Source organism: Lucilia sericata, unplaced genomic scaffold (assembly GCF_015586225.1).
Source record: "Lucilia sericata isolate MDLA Ls3-8-SP2 unplaced genomic scaffold, ASM1558622v1 Contig000378F_arrow, whole genome shotgun sequence".
NCBI classification, from domain to species: Eukaryota; Metazoa; Arthropoda; class Insecta; order Diptera; family Calliphoridae; genus Lucilia; species Lucilia sericata.
The window spans coordinates 310,057-329,065 of NW_023994397.1; the positions used below are offsets into that span (position 1 = coordinate 310,057).

Sequence of the window (19,009 nt, forward strand, 5' to 3'; positions counted from 1 at the left end):
ATAGACTAGACTAGACTAGACTATAGACTAGACTAGACTAGACTAGACTATAGACTAGACTATAGACTAGACTAGACTATAGACTAGACTAGACTATAGACTAGACTATAGACTAGACTATAGACTAGACTATAGACTAGACTATAGACTAGACTATAGACTAGACTATAGACTAGACTATAGACTAGACTATAGACTAGACTATAGACTAGACTATAGACTAGACTATAGACTAGACTATAGACTAGACTATAGACTAGACTATAGACTAGACTATAGACTAGACTATAGACTAGACTATAGACTAGACTATAGACTAGACTATAGACTAGACTATAGACTAGACTATAGACTAGACTATAGACTAGACTATAGACTAGACTATAGACTAGACTATAGACTAGACTATAGACTAGACTATAGACTAGACTATAGACTAGACTATAGACTAGACTATAGACTAGACTATAGACTAGACTATAGACTAGACTATAGACTAGACTATAGACTAGACTATAGACTAGACTATAGACTAGACTATAGACTAGACTATAGACTAGACTATAGACTAGACTATAGACTAGACTATAGACTAGACTATAGACTAGACTATAGACTAGACTATAGACTAGACTATAGACTAGACTATAGACTAGACTATAGACTAGACTATAGACTAGACTATAGACTAGACTATAGACTAGACTATAGACTAAGATAGACTAGACTATAGACTAGACTATAGACTAGACTATAGACTAGACTATAGACTAGACTATAGACTAGACTATAGACTAGACTATAGACTAGACTATAGACTAGACTATAGACTAGACTATAGACTAGACTATAGACTAGACTATAGACTAGACTATAGACTAGACTATAGACTAGACTAGGACTAGACTATAGACTAGACTATAGACTAGACTATAGACTAGACTATAGACTAGACTATAGACTAGACTATAGACTAGACTATAGACTAGACTATAGACTAGACTATAGACTAGACTATAGACTAGACTATAGACTAGACTATAGACTAGACTATAGACTAGACTATAGACTAGACTATAGACTAGACTATAGACTAGACTATAGACTAGACTATAGACTAGACTATAGACTAGACTATAGACTAGACTATAGACTAGACTATAGACTAGACTATAGACTAGACTATAGACTAGACTATAGACTAGACTATAGACTAGACTATAGACTAGACTATAGACTAGACTATAGACTAGACTATAGACTAGACTATAGACTAGACTATAGACTAGACTATAGACTAGACTATAGACTAGACTATAGACTAGACTATAGACTAGACTATAGACTAGACTATAGACTAGACTATAGACTAGACTATAGACTAGACTATAGACTAGACTATAGACTAGACTATAGACTAGACTATAGACTAGACTATAGACTAGACTATAGACTAGACTATAGACTAGACTATAGACTAGACTATAGACTAGACTATAGACTAGACTATAGACTAGACTATAGACTAGACTATAGACTAGACTATTGACTATAGACTTGACTATAGACTAGACTATAGAGACTAGACTATAGACTAGACTATAGACTAGACTATAGACTAGACTATAGACTAGACTATAGACTAGACTATAGACTAGACTATAGACTAGACTATAGACTAGACTATAGACTAGACTATAGACTAGACTATAGACTAGACTATAGACTAGACTATAGACTAGACTATAGACTAGACTATAGACTAGACTATAGACTAGACTATAGACTAGACTATAGACTAGACTATAGACTAGACTATAGACTAGACTATAGACTAGACTATAGACTAGACTATAGACTAGACTATAGACTAGACTATAGACTAGACTATAGACTAGACTATAGACTAGACTATAGACTAGACTATAGACTAGACTATAGACTAGACTATAGACTAGACTATAGACTAGACTATAGACTAGACTATAGACTAGACTATAGACTAGACTATAGACTAGACTATAGACTAGACTATAGACTAGACTATAGACTAGACTATAGACTAGACTATAGACTAGACTATAGACTACTATAGACTAGACTATAGACTAGACTATAGACTAGACTATAGACTAGACTATAGACTAGACTATAGACTAGACTATAGACTAGACTATAGACTAGACTATAGACTATTGATATGTGTTTTGATCTTATTTATATGTGTTTTGAGTTCTCTCCAAAATAATAACTTTTTTTAAGAATTATATGAAATAATGAAACAATTAGTAACCCACGTATTTCTTTTAATTTATGTTTAACTTTGCACTCAATATTTTTTCGTGATCACAGTGTTTGTTGTATATATTCTTCTTAAAATTCTTAATATTCTCTTTATATTTTAATATAAAATTTTTGTTGACAGTTATTATTATTATTATTTGACTTGTCTTTTGTATGCAAATAAATGTGTTTTTTAATGGCATCATTTTTTTCGATCATACGAACGAAATTATTTACGAAAAAGTCTACATATGTGTTGCAATTAAATATCTTATTTGTTGTTTATTATGTACACCATTTTTATCATTATACTTATTATTGTTATTATAATAATAACACCAATCGACAGGCCCCATTGTTATATAGTCAAAAAATATGTAAATTTTAAAAATCGGTTGATTAACCATTTATCAATTTGTAAAACTTTTTTTGTTTATTCTAGTAAAGTTCGTCATTTAGTAAAAAAAAACAAATATTTATTATATTTTTTGATGAGTAACCTGTGTTATATTTAAATTTTTTGAGTTTATTTTTGTGTTTTCTTTTTTTTTTTTGGGCCACCTTTAACACCTGTAAAACAATTGGCTTTAATCATCTATTTTATTATATATTTGTATAATCATCATTAACATCTTTACACAGCTCTTTTTTTGGGCTATAAATATATATTTTAATGTATTTAATTATTTGTTAATAATTTTTGCTAATGAATCATTATTATTGTTTGTGATTCAAATTTGATATTTCAGCCAAAAAATTTTTGTATGATCATGTCTTTTCTACGGTCTTTATATGGTTTATTTTATTGAGAAATTTATTGAAATAATATTAAATTTTAATGGAAATTTTCAAAAATATTTTAAATATTATTAAATTTAATTATCACTTTAAAAAGTGTAATAATTTTTAAGGAATTAATTAAATAATAATGAAGTTAACATTAAAGACTTTTAAGATTTTTGGTAAATTTCGGAAATGAAATCTGCCATTAAAGAGAAAAAAATTCTCAGAGATCGTTTTACTTGGTGTAACCAAGTAAGAGTATGTGGTTGCTTAGAAGTCTCGAATCCTAATTTTTATTAATAGTTTACAATAAAATAACTAAAAGTTTATAGAAGACATTTTTCTGTAGAAAATGGAAAATGTGTCTGCAAAACACGTTCTTCATATTCAGGAAAGTTGTTTAAAGAAGATATTTTTGTATGGAAAGGTTACCTAAGAACACACTTTTCTATAGAAAGATATATCTCGGAAATACTCTTTAGAAATATGTTTTTTAAGAGAATGCTTTTCTATAGAAATGTGTTTCAGGAAGACATTTTTCTAAAGAAAAAAAGTGTAGTTTCTCTCTAGAGAAAGGCTTCGGAAGAAATCATTTAATATGGGAAAAGTCTTAAAAATTCACTTTTCTATAGAAAGTCTTCTAAGGAAGATACTTTTTTCAGAAAAGTCTTCTAAGGAAGATACTTTTCTATAAAAAGTCATCTAAGGAAGACACAATTCTATGAAAAGGTTTCTAAACAGATACATTTCTATAAAAAGGCGTCTAAATAGACACATAGAAAGGAGCCTAAGGAGACACTTATCTATAGAAAGGTGTCTAAAGAAGACACTTTTATGTAGAAATATATCTCAGGACGACACTTTGTGAAAACTCTTTAGAAAATCGTTTAAAGAAAGTTATCTAAATAGACACTTTTCTGTAGAAAATTATCTAAAGAGACACTTTTCTATAGACTTAAGACTTAAAATGAAATATATTGAATACTTTTTTCTATAGAGATATGTCTCAGTCAACATTTTTCTATAGAACAGTTTCTTAAGATAAATTATATAAGTCTTAATAAGTCCTAGAAAGACACGTTTCTTTAGAAAATCGTCTAAAGACGACACTGTTTTAAAGAAAAGTAACTAAAAAGACACATTTCTGTTAGAAATTATATAAAAATACGGTTTTTTATAAAAATGTTTGCAGGACGACACTTTTTTACAGAAATTTGTCTTTTCTATAAAAATATGTTTGAGAAAGACACTTTTCTATAGAAATGAGTTTGAGGAAGCATTTTTCCAAGAACGGTTTCTAAAAAGATTATTTTATATAGAAATATGTCTTAAGAAGACACTTTTACAAAGAGAGGTATCAAAATAGACACTTTTCTGTAGAAAAGTGTCTAAGGAGACACTATTCTGTAGAAAGATGCCTAAAGAATACTCTTTTATAAAGAAATGTGATCCAGGATGAGACTTCTATAGAAATGTGTTTCTTTTCTTTAGAACGAAACCTATTGAATACACTTTTCTATGTGTCTCGGGAAGACATTTTTCTATAGAAATATGTTTCAGGAAGACAGTTTTCTGTAGAAAATACTTTTCTTTTGATAATCGTCTAATGTATCTAAAGAGACACTATTTTGAAGAAAGATGTCTAAAGAATACTCTTTAATAAGGAAATGTATTCCAGGACAACACTTTTCTATAGAAATGTGTTTCTAGAAGGCTTTTCTTTAGAATGAAATCTACTGAATACACTTTTTTATAGAAATATATATCAGGAAGACATTTTTCTATAGAAATATGTTTCAGGAAGACACTTTTCTATAGAATGGTTTCTAAAGAGAGGAATACACTCTATGAAAAAGTGCCTTCTGAGACACATTTATATAGAAAGTTGCATTTCTATAAAAATAAGTATAAAGAATAAGCTTTTCTATATAAGGAGAAGCTTTTCTATATAAGGATATCCAAAGATGACATTTCTCTATAAAAGGTATCGAAGGCAGTTTTTTATAGAAAGCAATCTCAGCAAGACACATTACCGAATGTATGATCGTATAAGCTTTGAATCAAAAACACATTTCGATATCATAATGAGGCTTACATTTACTAGATTTCTATTTCGATATCGGAAGCTACCCAAGGTAATGCGGGCCCCTATTAGATCAGCATTATCATATTAGGTCAGAGCTAATATAATATATAAAGATATCGAAGGACAACAGTTTTTTAAAGAATGGTATCGATGGAAGACAGTTTTTTATAGATAGAAATCTCAGTAAGATATATTACCAAATATGTGAACGTAGAAGTATTCTAATCGAAAACACATTTCGATATCGAAATGGGACTTAAATGTACTAGATTTCTTGTTCGATATCGGAAGCCATTATAGGTAAATTATGATCAACGTAACTCGATCACTTACGCGGTAATTCGGTGCCTATTAGATTAGCTTCGATATTTTTATAGAAGAAATTTTTTATGGAAAGTAATCTGAGCAAGACACATTACCGAATATGTGATTGTATAAACGTTTGAATCGAAAACACATTTCGATATCGAAATGAGACTTAAGATTTACTTGTTTATATATAGAAATCTCAGTATGAAATATTACCAAATATGTGAAAGTAGAAGTGTTCTAATCGAAAACACATTTCGATATCGATTTCTTGTTCGATATCGGAAGCCTTCATAGGTAAATTATGATCAACGTAACTCGATCACTTACACAGTAATTCGATCCCTATTAGATTAGCTTCAATATTTTTATAGAAGACATTTTTTATAGAAAGTAATCTCAACAAGACACCTTACCGAATATTTGATCGTATAAGCGTTCGAATCGAAAACACATTTCGATATCGAAATGAGACTTAAATGTACTAGATTTCTTCTTCGATATTGGAAGAAGCCCTCAAAGGTAAATTACGAACAATTTCACTCTATCACGTATACCCTAATACGGCCCCTGTAGAATGCTATCATATTAGATCAGAACCGATATGTATACATGAATAATTGCTAAAAAAATTGTGCTAGATTTGTTTCAAATCCATATCTATTAAATAGATCTTGTCTGACAATATTTATATAAGATGCCAGTTATGATAAAAATTCTTTAAGACAAATTTATTTTGTTGCACATGCAAGATATTTTTCTATAAAATGTTTTTTTTTTTTTTTTAATGAAATTCAACAAATTAAAAAAATACTATTAATATAGAAGGTGGCGTGGTACAGAGTTTTTTCAATAACTGACACTATAGCTATACATACACACAAATATTCTATATATTTCTTTTAGAATAGAATATTAAAAAAAATGTATAAACATTGAAATAAAAGGCGCGGTTGTGGGCATTAAATTAATGGTGTCTATATAACATATTGTTGTTGGTTTTTTTTGGTAATTTTTTTTTTTTTAAACAAATGACAACAAAAAAGTGAGTATTGAAAATCAATTAATTTCATTTTAATGTTCGTTTTTTTTACCATTATCTGTAATGATTTTCATGTAAAATGTAATTTGAATTTCTGTTAAAGTGACAAAATTCTAACATAAAATGGCGGCTCTCACTCGGCTTTTTTTTGGGCTTTGTGTTGGTAGTTTTTTCCGACTTTTTATGGTTTTTATCTGTCTGTTGTTGGGGGGTTTTAACAGCTTTTTTTGCGTTTCATTTGGTTTTTTTTGTAAGGTTATGTCTAGTCAATGTTCACACTTATAGGGTTTATGTTACGAATTACAATGACAAGAAAAAAAGGGTTGTAATCAACAGGGTTTTTTGTAATTAAAAATAATTTTTAATTTGTTTGGTTTTTGTTTAATAAATTATTTTTTTTCTATTTGCAGGTATGTATTTTTGTTATAAACAAATTAAACTTTATTAAGATAAGTATGAACATTTAAGAAATATTTTTGAAAAATTTAGAAAATTTATCACGATAACTGAAACGACTTCAATTGTCAACTTTAACCTTTATAATTATATAAGAAAAAAACATCTGTTGCTTTATATTTAAAACGTTTAAAGTCTTAATATTTCAATAAATCGTGCTGTATTTTACAATATTATCTAAAATTTCCTTTTGAAAAATATCTAAATAAAAACACATATTTTATTTAAAACAAAAATTCCTTAACAATAAGATCAATATCTTTAAACGTTATTTATTGATGACTTATTAAAATGAAATAATATTTTATTATTTGTAGCTGTCTGTCCGTCTGTCCTATGTGTCCGTCTGTCTGTCTAGCTTAACACTACCACACAGTCTATTGTTTTAAGGCAAAAAAAGCAAAAAGCCCCCAAATGAAGCCATTTAAAAATTTCGCAATAGCCGCCATAATACAATAGCAAAAAAAAAGTACATAGACAGACAATACAAACCTTATAGAGTAAGTCACTTATTATTGCCTTGCCAGCCACAAACAACACACAATTGCTCGCTCTACTCGCCAACAGTCCCAGTCATTTCTCAATTAGTACTATACACACTGTAATAGTAACAAATTCAGAAAAAAAGTGCAAAAAAGAAACAAAATCGTATGCAAATTATTTAGTTTTATTATTTTTTTCTTTCAAAACGAGACTACATAGCAAGAGATTTAGTTACTTATATGAATTTTAAAAAAATACAAAAAAACATTACGCTAACTCACCAGCTTTAAAACGTAAGTGAAACCTTGTTAAGGTAAAAACTACTAGCAAAATGTTGAAAAATACAAAACGGTATAAATAGAAATCAAATTCAAATTTACTACTGTCTAAAATAAAATGTATACTGTCTTAACCCTTTAAAGAACAAGGGTGTTTTTAAGCAACACTATTATGATTTGCAAAATTTAGGCAGAATCTTAAAAATAATAAGAAAATTGAAATGAATAAAGAAATCATGTTATCGTTAATATTTCTCTTAAAATTCTTGTTATAGTTAACTTTTCTTAAGAAAATTTAAGTTATCGGTAACTTGTCTATAGTTATCGATAACTTTTCTAAATAAAATTCAAGTAAAAGTTATTTTTTCTAAAGAAAATGTAAGTTTTACATAAACTTTTAAATAAAACCAAGTTATCGATAACTCTTTTCAAGTTATCGATAAGTTTTTTTTATAGAAAATTTAAGTTAACGGTAACTTATCTATAGTTATCGTTTTTTTCTCTTAAAATAAAAAAGTTATTGATATATTTCCTACTGGAAGTCTCAAATACATTTTCTAAATAACTTCTCGATAACTTTTTTATATAATATTCATGCAATCGATAATTTTTTCTATATAAAATTTAATTTATCGATGAAAAACATATCTATAGTTATCGTTAACTTTTCTAAATAAAATTCGGGCAATTGATATCTCTCTATCCGAAAAAATAGGTTTTCGATAAATTTTCTAAACCAAGTCCAAGTTATCGATAACTTTACTATAGACAATTTATGATCTTGATAAGTTTTCTATAAATACTCGAATAATCGATAACTTTTCTAAAGATAATTCAAGTTTTTCTGTATACAATTTAAGTAATCAATAGAAAATTCAAGTTATCGATAAATTAGTTAAAATAAATTGTAATTATCGATAACTTTTCTATACAAAATTCAAGTTATCGACAAATTTTCTATTGGAAATAAGAATTTTCTATAGAAAATTGAAGTTATTTCATAGAATTTTCTATCGTAAGTTTGTGATATTAATATGTTTTCTATAAATATTCTAATACTCAATAACTTTTCTAAAGATAATTTAAGTTATCGGTCATTTTTCTGAATAAAATTTAAGTAATCAATTCAAAATTCAAGTTATCGGCTAATTATTTAAAGTAAGTTAAAATTATCGATAACTTTTCTATAAAAAATTCAAGTTATCGACAAATTTTCTATAAAAATTAAAATTATCGATAACTTTTCTAGAAAAATTCAAGTTATCAATAACTTTTATATAAAAATTCAAGTTATCGATAATTTTTCTATAGAAAAATAAAGTTATCGATAACTTTTCTATGGAAAATTAATGTTTTTAAAAATAACATTTCCATAGATCAATAACTTTTCTATAAAAAAATCATGCTATCGATAAATTTAGTTTAGATAATTCAAGTTATCGAAAAAGTTGTGTAGAAGGTTCAAGTCATTTATAAAATTTCTATAGAAAATTACAGTTATCGATAAGTTTTTATACAGTTATCGATATAAATCGATAAATTTTCTATAGAAAATTGAAAATATCGATAAATTTTCTATAGAAAATTCAAAATATCGATAAATTTTCTATAGAAAATTCAAAATATCGATACATTTTCTATAGAATATTGAAAATATCGATAAATTTTCGATAGAAAATTTAAAATATCGATAAATTTTCGATAGAAAATTTAAAATATCGATAAATTTTCTATAGAAAATTGAAAATATCGATAAATTGTCTATAGAAAATTGAAAATATCGATAAATTGTCTATAGAAAATTGAAAATATCGATAAATTTTCTATAGAAAATTGAAAATATCCATAAATTTTCTATAGAAAATGAAATATCGATAAATTTTCTATAGAAAATTGAAAATATCGATAAATTTTCTATAGAAAATTGAAAATATTGATAAATTTTCTATAGAAAATTGAAAATATCGATAAATTTTCTATAGAAAATTCAAAATATTGATAAATTTTCTATAGAAAATTCAAAATATCGATAAATTTTCTATAGAAAATTCAAAATATCGATAAATTTTCTATAGAAAATTCAAAATATCGATAAATTTTCTATAGAAAATTCAAAATATCGAAAAATTTTCGATCGATAAAGTTTAGTAAATTACCTAACCTGCCGTCAAAGGGTTTATCAGAAATGTATATTCCGGCCCACCATGCTTGCTTTGTCACTAATATATGAGAATTAGTGATCATATAAACAACCAGTAGTGATGGTTATTCTAGGGAGGAGAGAGGCAACAGTATTCGAAGCCAAAACAAAGAGAGCAACTAATAGCTGCAAGCAGATTTTTCTATAGCGTAACTCTAAATGGTATTTATTTTTATAGACAATAACACAAGCTGCTAGTACTACAACTACAGTTCATTCAAAAACTTAAATTGTATGGTCCGCTGGACAACAGTCGTAACTATAGTAGCAAACTAATACTTTTTAGAATACAAGTGTTGTTTGGTTGTTATACAAACGTCCGCCTGTCTAATGCCAAAATGAATGTTTCACCTTCTTCCTCTCCGGTTGTTGTCATGATTACTTTACTGCATCTAACTAATGCTGCTGCCGTCATCCATTCATTCATTAATTCTTTCAATGATTTTGTATGTTTGTTTTCTGTTGGTTTTGTTTTTTTTTAGCTCAGACTGACTTTAGTTGGAGCTGCCGACCGGCCCGTCGATCTATTAATGGTTAAATGTGTTTGGTGTGGTGGCTCCTAAATGTTACCATTTTAAGATGCATAAAAATTTCGATTTAAATTAACTTAAATATATTTTATATACATACATATGTACCTTTGTATGTAGTTTGACTGTAGTCGTGTATGCATGGATATTTGTTGTCGATATTTCAAATTCAATTTGTTGAATATGTTTTGCATCATTGTGCAGTCTGTACATGTTACAGCGGAAAATTTAAATGAATTGAAAAATTTAAAAAAATTTTCACAATAATTTCTATAGAAAATTTAAAATATCGTACAATTTTCTATAGAAAATTAAAAAAATCAATAATTTTTTAATAGAAAATTAAAAAAATCGATAAATTTTTTAGAGAAAATTTAAAATATCGAAAAATTTTCTATAGAAATTTCAAAAAATTATACATTTTCTATGGAAAATTCAAAATATCGATAAATTTTCTAAAACAAATTTAAAATATCGAAAAATGTTCTATAGAAAATTTTAAATATCGAAAAATGTTCTATAGAAAATTGAAAATATCTATAAATTTTCCATAGAAAATTGAAAATACCGATAGATTTTCTATAGAAAATTGAAAATACCGATAATTTTTCTATAGAAAATTGAAAATATCGATAAATTTTCTATAGAAAATTGCAAATATTGAAACATTTTCTATAGAAAATTGAAGATATCGATAAATTTTCTATAGAAAATTGAAAATATCGAATCATTTTCTATAGAAAATTTAAAATATCGATAAATGTTCTATAGAAAAATTAAAATATCGAAACATTTTCTATAGAATATTCAAACTATCGAATATCGATAAAAAATTTCTATAGAAAATTCAAAACATAGAACAATGTTCAAAAGAAAATTGAAAAAATCGATAAATTTTCTATGGAAAATTAAAAATATCGATAAATTTTTTGTAGAAAACTGAAAATATCGATAATTTTGTATAGAAAACTGAAAATATCGATAAATTTTCTATAGAAAATTCAAAATATCGATAAATTTTCTATAGAAATTCAAAATATCGATAAATTTTCTATAGAAAATTCAAAATATCGATAAATTTTCTATAGAAAATTCAAAATATCGATAAATTTTCTATAGAAAATTCAAAATATCGGTAAATTTTCTATAGAAAATTCAAAATATCGATAAATTTTCTATAGAAAATTGAAAATATCGATAAATTTTCTATAGAAAATTGAAAATATCGATATATTTTCTATAGAAAATTGAAAATATCTATAGACAAATGAAAATATCGAAAATTCTTCTTCTAAAAGGTCAAGTTATCGATAATTTTTTATAGAATGTCGAGGTTAAAGTTGAATTTTCTATTCAGAAGAAATCACTACTTTTATACCCTTGTTTTTCCGGCTTCAGTCATTCATAAATATAAAAAAAACTAAAGTCTACTGAGATGTAAATTGATCGAATTTCAATCTGTAACAAACAACGTAAGCAATCAAATATTATTTTAACGCTTACGTTAACGCCATTCAAAACAATCAAAAGTTAGCTGGGCGTAACAATGTGCTGCCACTGCTGCTGCTGTTGTAGCAAAACAATGCAATTTTGCTTTATAGAAAAATGTACAAAATAAATTATTATAATTTTCATCATTTAGTTGGTTTGCTCTACAATTTCTCTTTTATTGCCTCCTGTGTTTTTGAAACTAAACAACACACAAATATCTAATTATACAATCCATAAACAAATAAATAAATTAAAGCCGCTACTATTTGTTGCTGTTATTGCTGCTACGGCTAAATATTTTTTTGTTTTGTTTTTATTTTAAATTATATTCATTGTAACGTAAAATTGTAACACATTGTTGTGTTGCTGCTGTAGTTTTCTTTTAATAGTTTAATAATTTTATTATTATTGTTTGGCATTGTTTAGAAGAAATAAATACAATTCTTTTTTTTTCTATTCCAAGTATATTCAAGATACATTTCTACTTGTTACTCTCATGAATTGCTCTCTTTTTTAGTGTTTAATCTCTAGTTATATATTTTTTGAATTTAGTATTTAGTTTTTTAATTGAAATATATATTCACCATTTTGTGTAAATAAAATAGCAGAGAAACAGAAAAGTCCACATTTAAAAAATTTCTCTACCTTAATTGTGGCCCCGCCACATACTTTTACTCGCACTATAGCCATCGATTCATCCATCCATCCACACGTATAAATTTGTATCTCTAAATTTCTATGGTTTCATATTATTGTTTTATTTATTTGTTTGTTTGTTTTTGAATAAACTTTGCTTGTCGGTGTCTGTCGTTTTCTTTACTCTCCCAATGATATTATTAATTTACTGTTTTTTTTTTGTATTTATATCTCTACATTTCATTTGTTTGTTTTTATTTGATTGTACTGTATCTTAAAAATACTTTGTGTTATTTTTAACTAAATATTATTTGTTTTAACATTTTATAAACTACACTAACAAATATAAAGCAAAAGTTATACTTTAATTGCCTGATAAAATATTTAATTATTTAGAAAATATTGTTAAGAATTGTTTATTTTTTCCCCAAATTATATAATTTTTCTATAGAAAATTGAAAATATCGAACAATTTTCTATAGAAAATTGAAAATATCGAAATTGTTATCAATTTTTTCTATAGAAAAGTAAGGTTATGGATAATCGATAACTTTACTTTTCTATAGAAAAGTCAAGTTATCGATAACTTTTCTATAGAAAAGTCAAGTTATCGATAACTTTTCTATAGAAAAATCAAGTTATCTTTAATTTTATAATAGAAAAATTAAGTTATCGATAACTTTTTTATAGTAAAATCAACTTATCGATAACTTTTATATAGAAAAGTCAAGTTATCGATAACTTTTCTTTAGAAGTTTTAAGTTATCGATAACTCTTCTATAGAAAAGTCAAGTTATCGATAACTCTTCTATAGAAAAGTCAAGCTATCGATAACTCTTCTATAGAAAATTCAAGTTATCGATAACTCTTCTATAGAAAAGTCATGTTATCGATAACTTTCTATAGAAAAATCAAGTTATCGATAACTTTTCTATAGAAAAGTCAAGTTATCGATAACTTTTCTATAGAAAAATCAAGTTATCGATAACTTTTCTATAGAAAAGTCAAGTTATCGATAACTTTTCTATAGAAAGATAAAGTTATCTATAACTATTCTATAGAAAAGTGAAGCTATCGATAACTATTCTATAGAAAAGTCATGTTATCGATAACTTTTCTATGGAAAACTCAAGTTATCAGTTACTGTTCTATAGAAAAGTCAGGTTATCGATAACTTATCTATATAAAAATCAAGTTATCGATGACTTTTATATGGAAAAGTTTGGTTATCGATAAATTTTCTACAGGAAGATCAAGTTATCGATGCCTTTTCTATAGAAGAATTATGTTATTGATAACTTTTCTATAGAAAAGTCAAGTTATCAATAACTTTTCTATAGAAAAATCAAGTTATCGATAACTTTTCTATAGAAAAATCAAGTTATTGATAACTTTTCTATAGAAAAGTCAAGTTATCGATAACTTATCTATAGAAAAGTCAAGTTATCGATAACTTTTCTATAGAAAAGTCAAGTTATCGATAACTTTTCTATAGAAAAGTCAAGTTATCGATAACTTTTCTACAGAAAAGTCAAGTTATCAATAACTTTTCTATAGAATAGTCAAGTTATCGATAACTTTTCTATAGAAAAATCAAGTTATCGATAACCTTTCTTTTACTTTAACTTTTCTATAGAAAAGTCAAGTTATCTATAGTCATCAGTCATTTCCTTTATAAACATAAACTTGTTATAATCCCTTTTCTTTATAAATTTTAAAAATTTCTTTGAAATAACTATTTGTTGTACATTTAAGTAAGTTCTAGCTAGTATTTTATTACCGCATTCTTAATAATAAAATAATTTATTATTATGTGTCAACTAAATGACGCAGTTTATTACGAAAAGAAATTTGTATGATTTCATATTGTGTAAATCCCATAAAGTACAAATCATAAAGAAAATAGAAAAAAAAACTAACTACACACAGAAAATGTTTAAAAGATATTTTTAATAAATTCAATCTAAGAAATAGCAAACAACAAACAAATAAAAATAATATTGCAAAATAACAATGAGTGTAGAATGAAAAAAAAAAAATAACTATAAATAATTTAATTAAAAAAAAGGGAAAAAATAATGAGAAATTTACTCATTTCAAAACAAAGCAATTTTTTTTTCTCTAAATACATAAGATCAATTAACAATAAATAATAGAAAAAGCGAAAATATACAATATTGCTTTATTTTAAATATTTAGACAAAATTTAGTTGTTTTGAAATGAATTCTTTTCGTGTAGATTTATTTCAAAAACGCATTTTTTCTTATGGTTTCTAAAATAAAAAAACTAAAAATAAATAAAAAAAACACACAAATTAAAAAACATAAAATCACGAAAATTTCACATGTTTTTTTTTTCTAAAATTTATTTTCTAAAAAATTTCGTTGTTTTAGACAACCAACCATCTGATGCTAAATGATGATAATGATGATCATTAACATTATTTAATGTTTGGCATTGTTGTCGTCTCTACTCTGCTCTGCTAATGACGTTTTGAATGAATAACAACATGATGAAAATTTTTTGTAAAAATAAAAAAATTTGCATAAAAATAACTAAAAACCAAAGAGAGCAAATTTTATTGAAAAACAAAATATATATTGAAATGTTGTGAACGAATAGACAAAGAATGGTTAGTTAACTATACATAGATACATACATACTTGTACAATCAGACATACTACGCACAGTGGTATAGGAAAAAAAAAAGAGGGAAATAATTCGGTAACTTCTAAACGGTTAATCCGATTTTAATGAAATTTGGTGTGCACAAAGAGGAGGTGTTGTCGAGTTTAGGTTTTGAATTTGGACCTTATAGGCCAACCAGGGGCCCGGCGGGGGGTCATCAAATTAGGACACCTCGGCTATGTTAAATTTTTAAAACGATCCTATTTCTTCATTTGAGTTCCGATTTAAAAAAAATTTCGTATATAGAATCTCCTCATCGAGCACTATAAAAAATGTTGTCATAGCAGTAAATTATCTCTTATAGTTTAGGAGATATTCGCATTTGAAAATTAAAATTTTAAAATTTTTACCGTCCTTACTTTAGTTTTTTTTGATAATAGCAGGTCCAAATATTCCCGATTTTCGCCATTTTGTTTTATTCGCTTAACAACAAGTTTATATATCAAGCAGTGAAAGAATTATGTAAAAATCATGACTGAGTCCAAAGTTATAGGCATTTTAATTTAAAAAATTATATAGAATTTATACTTTTTGGAAAGCTGACTTTACATAAAGTACGATAAATGAAACAAAACCTAAAAATTTTTGATACCGAGGGGACCAGGTCCATCCAAAAAAACCCTATTTTTTATGGAAAATTAAATTTTGAGCAAAAATTCTCAAATCGCATAGTCGATATCAAATTATAGTGACCTGTTTTATATGACCCAATATGTTCTTAATCATTTTGTAACGGGTTTCGATAACCCCGCCCCTGGTATGGATATAATAGGCAAAAAACTAAAAAATCCCATTTTTGGGATTTTTTAAAACTTTTTTGGGAATTCCGGGATTTCTAATAAGAAAATTCGAAATTTTGATTTAATTTTGGATTTTAAGTAAAAAAATCTACCTAACTGTAAAATTTCATCAAAAAATATTCATAAATAAAATTTTTATTGCAATTAGAAAAATTTGTATCTTCGCAAAAACTGAATAAAAAACATTTTTTAATTTTTTTTAAAAAAAGTATTCCGCGAATTTTTTAATTTTCAAAAATTATATACAGTTTTGAAAAATAGACAAAATTACCTTTCCATTGATATATAACATGCCTACCTAATGTTTTTTAAGTGACAAATTAATTAGGGAAAACTCAACATCTTTTAGAAAATTTGCCTAGCACTATTATTTTCATCCATAAGGTTAACTCTTAAATTTGTTACATATATGGATGAAAATAATAGTGCTAGGTAAATTTTCTAAAAGATGTTGAGTTTTCCCTAATTAATTTGTCACTTAAAAAACATTAGGTAGGCATGTTATATATCAATGGAAAGGTAATTTTGTCTATTTTTCAAAACTGTATATAATTTTTGAAAATATAACAATCAATGGAAAGGTAATTTTGTCTATTTTTCAAAACTGTATATAATTTTTGAAAATTAAAAAATTCGCGGAATACTTTTTTTAAAAAAAATTAAAAAATGTTTTTTATTCAGTTTTTGCGAAGATACAAATTTTTCAAATTGCAATAAAAATTTTATTTATGAATATTTTTTGATGAAATTTTACAGTTAGGTAGATTTTTTTACTCAAAATCCAAAATTAAATAAAAATTTCGAATTTTCTTATTAGAAATCCCGGAATTCCCAAAAAAGTTTTAAAAAATCCCAAAAATGGGATTTTTTGGTTTTTTGCCTATTATATCCATACCAGGGGCGGGGTTATCGAAACCCGTTACAAAATGATTAAGAACTTATTGGGTCATATAAAACAGGTCACTATAATTTGATATCGACTATGCGATTTGAGAATTTTTGCTCAAAATTTAATTTTCCATAAAAAATAGGGTTTTTTTGGATGGACCTGGTCCCCTCGGTATCAAAAATTTGTAGGTTTTGTTTCATTTATCGTATTTTATGTAAAGTCAGCTTTCCAAAAAGTATAAATTCTATATACATCTTCTTAGAAACTTTTTAGATAACTTAAAAAGAAAAAGATACTTTTTTCCCAAAAAAATGACAAAAAATCGCCTTTTTTTAATTTTTTAAATTTAAATGCCTATAACTTTGGACTCAGTCATGATTTTTACATAATTCTTTCACTGCTTGGTATATAAACTTGTTGTTAAGCAAATAAAAAAAATGGCGAAAATCGGAAATATTTGGACCTGCTATTATCAAAAAAACTAAAGTAAGGACGGTAAAAATTTTAAAATTTTAATATTCAAATGCGAATATCTCCTAAACTATAAGAGATAATTTACTGCTACGACGACATTTTTTATAGTGCTCGATGAGGAGATTCTATATACGAAATTATTTTTAAATCGGAACTCAAATGAAGAAATAGGATCGTTTTAAAAATTTAACATAGCCGAGGTGTCCTAATTTGAGGACCCCCCGCCGGGCCCCTGGTTGGCCTATAAGGTCCAAATTCAAAACCTAAACTCGACAACACCTCCTCTTTGTGCATACCAAATTTCATTAAAATCGGATTAACCGTTTAGAAGTTACCGAATTATTTCCCTCTTTTTTTTTCCTATACCACTGTGCTACGTACATACACACTACACTAAATAACAAGTTCTAATTTCGAACTATTGATTCAAAGACATACAATTTGTGGCAACTGAAAATAATAAACACAAAATAACTACAGAAAAAAACGAAAAAAAAAGATACGAGTACTTCACATCATATAGTAGAAATACATGGATGCAAGTTTTCTGATTGTGTGAGTATGAAAAAACATACAAAAAATCACACAAATTCTAAAGCCTTAGATGTATGTTTGTCTGCCTATCTGTAGCTGAATTCAAAATAAATGAATTGGGCGTGTATTATTCACAAAATTGTGTGTACAGTGCGGGAAATTTTAATAGGTAGGTGACTTTTGCAATTTTAGGATAGCGACACATTTTATATAAAAAATTTAGGATAGCGACAACTTTTCCAAAAAACTAATGATAACTAAAAATTTTCTATTAAAAATTAATGATAACGAGTGTTTTAGAATGTTTGTTATGTATAAGCGACAGATTTTCCCCAAACAATTTTACAAAGCGCTACATTTTCTAAAGAATATGGAATTATATAAACCATTTTTAAATAGCGACACATTTTATAAAGAAAATTTTGAAAGCGACAAAATTTCTGTAAAAATTATATGAAAGCTACAATTTCTATACGAAATTTACGGAAGTTACGTAAGTTTTTGTAGAAAAATTATGAAAATTTATATGAATTTTATAGAGCGACAAATTTTCTATAGAAAAATTACAGCAGCGACTAAGTCTTTATTAGAATTTATGTAAGCGAATAGAAACTTTATGTTAACGACAAAAGTTTTATATGTAAATTATGTGAGCGACAAACTTTAATAGAAAATGTATTAAAACGACAAATTTTCTTTTGAAAACATACGTGAGCGACAATTTAAAATAAAATTTTAAAGCGACAAAATTTTGGTAAAAATATACAAAAGACTTTTTTATTGGAAAATCAATTAAAGAAGTTAGTTATTAGTTAGATAGACAAAAAGCTAGATAGATAGATAGATAGATAGATAGATAGATAGATAGATAGATAGATAGATAGATAGATAGATAGATAGATAGATAGATAGATAGATAGATAGATAGATAGATAGATAGATAGATAGATAGATAGATAGATAGATAGATAGATAGATAGATAGATAGATAGATAGATAGATAGATAGATAGATAGATAGATAGATAGATAGATAGATAGATAGAT

At 26.1% G+C, this 19,009-nt stretch overlaps 1 protein-coding gene across 3 annotated transcripts in view; it reads left to right on the forward strand.

Moving 5' to 3' along the window:
- LOC119604287 (putative uncharacterized protein DDB_G0277255) overlaps positions 1-19,009 on the forward strand; it is a 73,420-nt gene that overhangs the window by 17,721 nt on the left and 36,690 nt on the right. Inside the window, exon 3 of one of the 3 annotated variants that reach the window (XM_037956823.1) lies at positions 6,914-6,947. The exons of the other annotated variants lie outside the window; for them this stretch is intronic. Coding sequence (XP_037812751.1) covers positions 6,914-6,932 — 19 coding nt within the window. The 3' untranslated portion in view covers positions 6,933-6,947. Of the gene's footprint in view, positions 1-6,913; positions 6,948-19,009 lie in introns of those variants that run through there. 3 annotated transcript variants of the gene reach the window in all.